Below are 9,079 nucleotides of genomic sequence, written 5' to 3' on the forward strand. Positions count from 1 at the left end.
TTACGTATTCTCCACCTGTATATGTTATATATACCTGACCTGCACCTGTTACATATTCTCCACCTGTACTTGTGACCTATCCCATGTCTGTACCTGCCACCCTTCCCTCATCCACGCGCATTACCTTTCCCTCCCTTACCTATACATGCCTCATCTGAACCTACCACTAATCTCTCACCTCTACCTGCCACGTGGCTAAGAACTCACGACGACTACCCAGCATTGACGGAAGTTACACACGATGTTCAAAACGGACGTTGGAAAAGACATTTGCTACTCTGGCAAGTGACGCCATCTAGTGAGAATGAGCGCGGTAGACTGGTTACTTACCATCTTCATCCTCTGCTGGCTGAATGCTGATCCGCGCATCTTTCGACTGGAAAACATTATCAACTCAACCATCAGTAAATGTGAGTGAAACCTTCACGTTAGTCGATACCAGTAACAGTTACCTTGTGTATTAATCACCTAAACGTACCTTTCGTAACGAGGGCTAGAGAAAGAAATGCATCTGTCAAAAACCACACACACAACATACGTCACAATAATGTGAGTAATTCACTACACGTTACCTTTGGTCCCATTGTTTTCTCCATAGCATCTCGTTCTTCTTGAGCTTGCTGGGCTGTTAATGCAGAAAGACACGTGTAAGTGCAGTGAAACGAATTTACTCCAATCGACGATCAGCGTACATGAAAACAACGAATCATCACAAAGCACTACACACACGCACGCACGCACGCACGCACGCACTCACCCACCCACCCAGACACACACACACCCACATGCATGCACACACGCACTCAGACACTCACACACGCATGCATGTACGCACCCATCCACTCAAGACACTCACGCACGCACACACACACGCACGCACGCACGCACACATACGCGCACACCACCCTTCCAGACACTCACACATGCACGCACACAAAGACACTCACTCACCCAGATACACGCACGCACGCACGCACACACACGCACACAAACGTTTTGAACTGCTGAACAACGACTACTACTACACACACACGCTAGCTGTCACCTCTTCCCTTCGCGGCGATGAAAGCCTGATACGCCGGCGAGTTGTGGTACGCCTTCATGGCCTCTGCATACTCAGCCTGATGCAAAGTGCAAAGAGAGAGTAGAATCGTGTGTAGTAACAGTCGTAGCACACAACCCAATCACATTAGTCACATTCATTAACCTCGTTATCCGTAATCAGTTCATTAACCTCATTATCCGTAATCAGTTCATTAACCTAATCATCGAACATAACGGGTGATAATTCACACCCTCACTCATACACCGTGAAATATGATAAATAATTTCGATTGGACGGGGGGGACAGAGTCACGACAACGCGAGACGACTATCACGCCGATTCTTCCATATCCGCCCATCGGCGTAGACGACGCGCGATGCCGTCCCGCGCGACAAACCGCCGCGCGTTGCGGGTAGAGGGCACCACCTTCTCGAGTTCGTACTCCTCCGTGAAGATCTGTTTGTCGGCCTCCGGCAGCTCTCGCCACATCTGCCCGATAATCTTGCCGATCTCCCACAGCTTGCTGTCCTGGTGAGCATTCTTCACCTGATCCCACACCTGCGGCGTCAGATACAAGGTGACGATTAACATCGAACGACGCAGGAAAGCAACCACCCCCCAAAAAAACACACACATGCACACACACACACACACACATGCACGCACGCACGCACGCTGACACACATGCACACACAAGCACGCATGCACTCTCACACGTATGCACGCACGCACTCTCGCACGCACACATGCACACACACACAGGCTCACACACGCACACACTCACACACATGCACACACACACACAGGCTCACACGAACACAGGCTCACACACGCACACACTCACACACATGCACGCACACACATACAGGCTCACACACGCACACACTCACACACATGCACGCACACACACACACGCACGCACGCACACAGACATGCACACATACACACACACAGACTCACACACGCACACACTCACACACATGCACGCACATACACACAAGCTCACATACGCACACACTCACACGCATGCACGCACACACGTACGCACGCAGACATGCACACACACACACACACACAGACTCACACACGCACACACTCACACACATGCACGCACACACACACAGGCTCACACACGCACACACTCACACACATTCACGCACACACACACAGGCTCACACACGCACACACTCGCACGCACGCACGCACACACGTACGCACGCAGACATGCACGTACGTACGCACACACGTACGCACGCAGACATGCACGTACGTACGCACGCACACGCACGCAGACATGCATGTACGAACACACGCATGCATCTCCCCCCTCTTACCTTGCGACTGTACCTCATGTACGGCTGCAGAGGCTTGTCCGGCGGCTTCGGTGGCTTTGGCACGCGGTTGTCCTGCAAGCAGAGAGACGCGAGGAGAGTGAGAAACATCCCTCCCACATACACGCGACGAGGCCCTACCACTCCCCCTCCCTAAGATGATCCCTCGACAACCGCTCCCCACCCCCACGACAACAGCTCGTTGCCCCCGGCAACCGTACAATGGCGCCACCTGGGGAGGTCACATTGCTTTGCGAGATTCACGATTGATCGAGCGGAAATCAGTATCTTAAATCTGTGCCGCGGCGCGTGCCTCTGACGATAACGTCGCGTTGGCTTCGCACACCAAGAATTTCATGTTCTTTTGTTCTTTCTCGCGAGAGAGGAGCGAGCCGAGAAGTCGTGACGACACGCTCGCTAACGAGCGACGCATCGTTAGCACTGTCTCCGCTCGTCTGATTCACCTCCCGTCGACACCGTGTGCGTTTTGCACCGTTTACACGTTTAGTCAGAGTTTTATCCGTTCATCGCAATTCATAGTGAATTCCGCTGATGAAGGGACAAGTAATGATCGCCGCTCCGTGTTGCCATGCCGCACGACGCCACGGTGACACGCGGAAGCATTCGCAATAGGGGACCAAGTTGTCCCTTATTGCGATTGTCACGAGCGGCATGTATCATGGTACGACAACGGTGTGTGTACGGACGAGAAAATCTACACAAGGTTGCAAACAAAACCAAAACCGTCATTCCATCTATCCACGGTGTACGTATCAGTGCAAATTGTTAGTGGGAATCGTACACGAAATGACCTACGTACGACATCAACGAAGGAAGTAAGCAAAGTCGTAAACAAACACTCACGCACACAAACAAATAAACAAACTCGTGACGACAACATGACATACTTGTTGTCATGCATAACCAGTAATGTCAATCTTACTAGTTCTTACAATACAAAATATTACAACTCAGTAGCTCGTGTTGCTGACGACTATTTAATGTATCTGGCAGAGGTAGATAGCATTTATCATTACGAAAACATGTACAATATTTTCCCAGTTGGACTAACCTTGTTTCCAATTAATTGCAATTTAATTCTAGTTAAGACTAAAGGCATGTAAAAAAGATGCGACCAAAATAAAGCCTGCATAAACGGAAATCCAATGTGTTTACTCCGTGAACCTACCAACACTGCTTGGCGTAAAACTTGATCGAGGCACACAAGACTTCAAGGTAAGCATGCAGCCACTGTACATACATACGCTTGCGCAAGCAGAAAGAGAGAGAGAGAGAGAGAGAGAGACGAAAAGCATGTGATGCATACAGGTACATGACTTGGCATGCGAGCACACACACACACGTGCACGCACGCACGCGTACGCACGCACGCACGCATGCACGCACTGAGTACACATGGTTACTCAGTGTTACAGGTGTTACAGGCCACTTACAGAGTGCAAGCCCAGTTTGACAGGGTTGAAGCCTGGATGGCCATGTGTGGATTGCACAAAGGGTCCAGAATTGGACGAAGAAGAGACCTGCATTCATACACAAAACAGTTGAGGTGCAAATTTCTGATGTAAAAGTCTCTTCTCTCTCTATACTAAGTTAAAAAACTCAAGTTACCCTGTGGCAAACCGTGTTAAAAGTGTTACGTCGCACAAGTCAGTCAAAGTTTACCTCTATGTAACTAGTGACTACGCATGTACGTATGTGCACATCTATTCTTGCAGGAGGCACCAGTATGTGTTATCTAACAAAGCTCCTAACACAGGTATAGTGTGAGCTACAAGACTCATCTACCACATCATAGGTTTGGCTACACAATCTGGACTAAGTCAATGATGAACTCATTGTTATTGCAAGTGCTGTATAAACGACATGTACACACCAGGGTTCTGCCCACGGTGGGCGGCGGTGGGCGGGTGTGCCCGGCACTCGCTGTTGCCGCCCGGCACTAATTTTTGATGAAAAAAAAAAAAAGTCTGATATATGGCTTTTTATTGCTCAGAATGCAGGAAATTGAGTTTCAGACTATCCAAAATCAAAAATTTCCCAGGGGGCATGCCCCCGGACCTTCCTAGATTGGCTTCGCGTTTACGGCGCTTGCATAATTGGATGCGCCCGGCACTAAAAAATCCTGGGCAGAACCCTGCACACTATACATCTCCCGGATCCTTTTGCTAGATACTGCACACAAAAAACATCAGACAAAGTGTACAGGGCTAAGTATATAGGTGAACTTCACACATCAAACACTCCAAGGTACACGTCAAGATCATACTGCAGATGGAATACAATACACAGCACACTAGTCTTCAACACACGGGTGTACCACGCGTAAACAATTCAACGATGAATCTTCCCCGCAACCTGCGACGATTGCGTTCACTGTCTCCTCCTGTTACGTGACCGAACGAGATCCACCCATTGTTAACAGCCTCATGGCGTTACGCCCTCCATTTACTTCTCCTTTACGCTTCCTTCCTACGCTCCGTTCTCCCTTACATCATTTATTCAGTTTGCCACTACCGGAGTAGAGAGAACGCGCACTTGTGGTAAGCGGCAGGCGAGATACAAAAGAGAGAAAGAGAGTGGGTTTACTCACCGGTGGAGGCATCGAAGGATACTGAACGGTGCCGTACGGCTGGTTATTGTATGGCAGAGGCGACCTCAGCCGATCTGCGAATGCAAGAAGACGGGTCTTCGATAAGCACAGATGCGACGAACGATACCTGGCTAAAGACGCCCTCAGAGTGACATTCGACTGGATTAAACCTGTACGACATGCGTCCGATGGCTGTGACTGGTGCTGATATCGTCCTCAGGGTGAGAATCCCACCACAGCACGAACAGCAAGAGCCGGGTTTGCACTTGCCATGATGCTCCTGAAGATTTGACGATGTACCCAGCTATCACCGAGGCTTCCCTACACCTCTCCAATGTAGTTACTGGTTTTAATTATTCTTGATTTATACAAATGCTAACACTGTCTGAAACATGTTAAACAATTGTAAGATTAGAGTAAAATTCAATTTCTGCCCAAAAACATGGTTAAATGGTTGAGCTAAATTACGGAATAGTAGTTGAATTTGACTTCGGATTCATTAAATTTTTTCCCGTGTTTTATACAGTATCACTAGCATGCATCAATTGTGAATTTGTCGAACCTTGCGTTCATACTTTGGGTACATGCAGAAATTTTGTAAGGAACATGTTTAAGGTTCAATCTTACTTTAAGACCCAGAAATTTAAATGATGGATATGGGACTATGTTGAAACAAATATTATGTTCGAGATAGGGATACACTTTCAGGGGCGCAAAAATATTGTTTAGGTATAGGGGCCGTAGATGTAGGCTATAATAACATTAAAATTTTATTCAGGTAATAGATTATAGATCTTATACGAGCATTTTATTATAAAACACTGCCTACATAACGATAGAAACATGGAGATTTAATTTTCACAATTTTCAGAGCTCTGCTAATTTGGGCGTTTTATGAATTTTGTAATTTGAGCGTTTTGCTAGGGGTCGTAATTTGGGGGCCGGTATTCGGTAGTGTTGTCAATCGGTTGTAATTTCGTAATCGATCATCGGTTGGACCCAAGTAACCGATGATCGGTTACAATCGGTTCACTCGGGTTGTGAATGCCTGCCAGTGTGCGTAACGTCGTGTGCCATGTATGTGCTTGTTTAGCCCTGTTTACTGTTTGTTTTGCACTGTTTACTTACTGTATGTATAATACATGGTATGTTAATAAAGGATAAACTTGATATAGTTAGCGATGATATCTCTGATTCGTCATCACTTTTCCAAGTTTTCTTGTTCAAGTTTAAAAAAATATAAAAAATCGAGTATAATGCAATGATCCGTGAATTACTAGGTATTCGGTATTTTATGAAAATGGCTTGGATTAGGCCCCGACTTAGGATAGGATTGATTATGAGTCAGGGGTCTGTTGTCAGAAACAAAATTATTCTTAACATTAGTCTTAGCATTAACATTAGCATTAACTTTACGGATGTTTCTGACAACGGCCCAGGGCATTAGGGGTTAGGGGTTGAGGATAATGATGTGTATGTATCAGAGTCCAGAAGTAGGATAAGCCCCTACGTTATTATGTAGTTATATCTAACTACCCACCTTGGTCCTGCATCTGTGTAGGGCATTTCTTCAAAAGACATCTTACCTTCTCACCTACCATGTGGTTCTATGCCTACAAATCACGGCAAAGCAACATACACTAAAATCACTTAACTAGTGATCATCATTCTCACTTTAATTAATATGCCATGTGTATATATGAGGATATTGCATTATTAATTATGGCGCCAACACACAAGCAAAAACACATTCAACAGCATTGAAGGCCACATGTAGACACATACTGCATCTTAAAATAAAATTCACCACTTGCCAAGAAGCAGAATGCAATGCAACTGGAGCATCGCATGAAATATCAATCATTAATAAAATAATCAAGCAGCCATGCAATCAGGTTTGACTTTTATTCCTGTGAGAACCAGCCCACATTAACATACCCTCAACGTATGGTTTCCTTAACAAACACTGGAATGTTATATGATTTGACTACACCTGAGAAATACTAACATTGATGTAGTTATTTCTCAATGGATAATACAGTACTTACACGCCAGAGAGGAGGCAGCTGCAGACTGCACTGGCATTTGCTGTGAAAGCTGTGAAGTATATCGATACGCTAACTGCGCTTGTGGTGGCAGTGCCATGCCGAAACTTCAAAAGGGACGATCCTAAACATTGAAATGATTTTTTGTACTTGTACTTTTCTGGCATATGATTTGGCTAACAGCGCCATGATTGCATAATAAATAATAGTATATTATTTATTTACCTATAAAAACATTTGTCAATTTTGAAATACAACATTACGTAATTTCCTTTACTGTAACCAGTATTTTAATTAGTTTGGTTTTAAATTGCCGGAACAGTGCAATGCCCATATTTGACATTGATTCAATGATTCATACTCATAGTACTAGTAGGAATGATTCAGTGAACAAAGTCAACACCTGATCAATCGTGTAAGCAATAAAACCATAGCTACATTTTTAATTATCGGGTATATATTCGCAGCAGTCTACCATGATACCAGGAGTAGATAATAGGGAAGGAGTGTGACTTCAATAAACAAGGGAAATTCGTCATTTACTAGCCTTATAATACCTACGATTTACTACGCGTAACTCATCTAACTTAAGCTCAAATCGTACACAGTACATTCGCCTAGCATCGTGCAAAATCGTTTCCTCGTATACACCAGCAATCCGGAGATACAGAATAAAACGTACGACACGATTATCCATTCTTTGGCCATCAATCTGAATGTATTCCCCGCCAAACTTGCAAACAAAAGGCAGCTACTATCGCACTGTGGCTCACTCAGCAAGGCGGTGTGGCTCGCTGGGAGATTGGACATCGACGCAACACTCGGCGAGATAACCTTTGACCCGACATACAGCTACATACCGGCATACAGCTGGTATGCCCCCCACGCACGCACGCCCACCGCAATCTCCCTGCGAGCCACACGCCTCGCCGAGTGAGCCACAGTGCGTTAGTAGCTGCCTTTTGTTTGCAAGTTCGGTGGGGAATACGTTCAGATTGATGGCCAAAGAATGGATAATCGTGTCGTACGTTTTAGTCTGTATCTCCGGATTGCTGGTGTATACGAGGAAACGATTTCGCACGATGCTAGGTGAATGGGTTCAAGGATCTAGAGATGATGTCCAGTACGGTGATTGGATAGGATGATGTTAGTTGATAAGATAGGACTGGACATCTTCTCTATCCCTGAGCCGGCGAAGGTAGGGCCTACTGTGTACGATTTGAGCTCAAGTTGGATGAGTTACGCATAGTAAATCGTAGGTATTATTTATAAGGCTAGTAAATGACGAATTTCCCTTGTTTATTGAAGTCACACTCCTTCCCTATTATCTACTCCTAATGATACCAAGTGACTGCCACCGTGGTAAAAAATAATGCATGCCTAAACGAAAGCAAGGGCCAAGCTAACTAATCTAATGACAATGTCAATGTAAATGAATGAAATAATGAAAATAAATTGATCCATGTCCGGGTGCAATCACATTAATCAACAATGTTCAAGCTCCGAATCAGTTTGGAGGCTAATAAATAAGCAATTTATGCAGACGTATACCTCAGCGTATTTGCATGCAAGCGTAAATATTCAATAGAAAACCTTTGATGACATATCATCAAACAACAAAGCCATCCATGTAAACGAAAATATTCTCTGCCGAGTTTCGTTTATCAGCCGCTAGAGTGCGAGACATCGCTAGTTCGGATGCCCTTTCATAACATACCCCCTCCCCCCTCAACCATGCACATGGACAGAAAACATACTAAAGAACAGTCTTTCTAATCGCTGGCTGTGTATAATAACAGTTATTATATACAACTCAGTGGTATATATATATGTCTAAAATATCATAACGTGACGACAAATGGTGCTATGTCAAAAGAACAGAAACACATAATGTATAGTAATGTAAATGTAAGACGTCCCCCTTGTTATTGGGAACCGATCTATAGTCCTACGGGTCGTTGGTCCTACGGGTCGTTGGTCCTACGGGTCGTTGGTCCTACGGGTCGCTGGTCCTACGGGTCGTTGGTCCTACGGGTCGTTGGTCCTA

At 45.4% G+C, this 9,079-nt stretch overlaps 1 protein-coding gene across 1 annotated transcript in view; it reads right to left on the bottom strand.

The window, feature by feature from the left end:
- Positions 1–8,700, bottom strand: part of LOC106815562 (SWI/SNF-related matrix-associated actin-dependent regulator of chromatin subfamily E member 1-like) — a 12,491-nt gene extending 3,791 nt beyond the window's left edge. The window contains exons 1-9 of the mRNA XM_014820033.1: positions 8,584–8,700; positions 7,036–7,156; positions 4,988–5,061; positions 3,831–3,917; positions 2,380–2,451; positions 1,472–1,603; positions 1,046–1,121; positions 573–625; positions 331–376 (exon numbers count right to left, since the gene is read on the bottom strand). Coding sequence (XP_014675519.1) covers positions 331–376; positions 573–625; positions 1,046–1,121; positions 1,472–1,603; positions 2,380–2,451; positions 3,831–3,917; positions 4,988–5,061; positions 7,036–7,132 — 637 coding nt within the window. The 5' untranslated portion in view covers positions 7,133–7,156; positions 8,584–8,700. The remainder of the gene's footprint in view (positions 1–330; positions 377–572; positions 626–1,045; positions 1,122–1,471; positions 1,604–2,379; positions 2,452–3,830; positions 3,918–4,987; positions 5,062–7,035; positions 7,157–8,583) is intronic.
- Positions 8,701–9,079: the final 379 nt, after the last annotated feature.

This window comes from Priapulus caudatus, unplaced genomic scaffold, assembly GCF_000485595.1.
Source record: "Priapulus caudatus unplaced genomic scaffold, Priapulus_caudatus-5.0.1 Scaffold1148, whole genome shotgun sequence".
NCBI classification, from domain to species: Eukaryota; Metazoa; Priapulida; class Priapulimorpha; order Priapulimorphida; family Priapulidae; genus Priapulus; species Priapulus caudatus.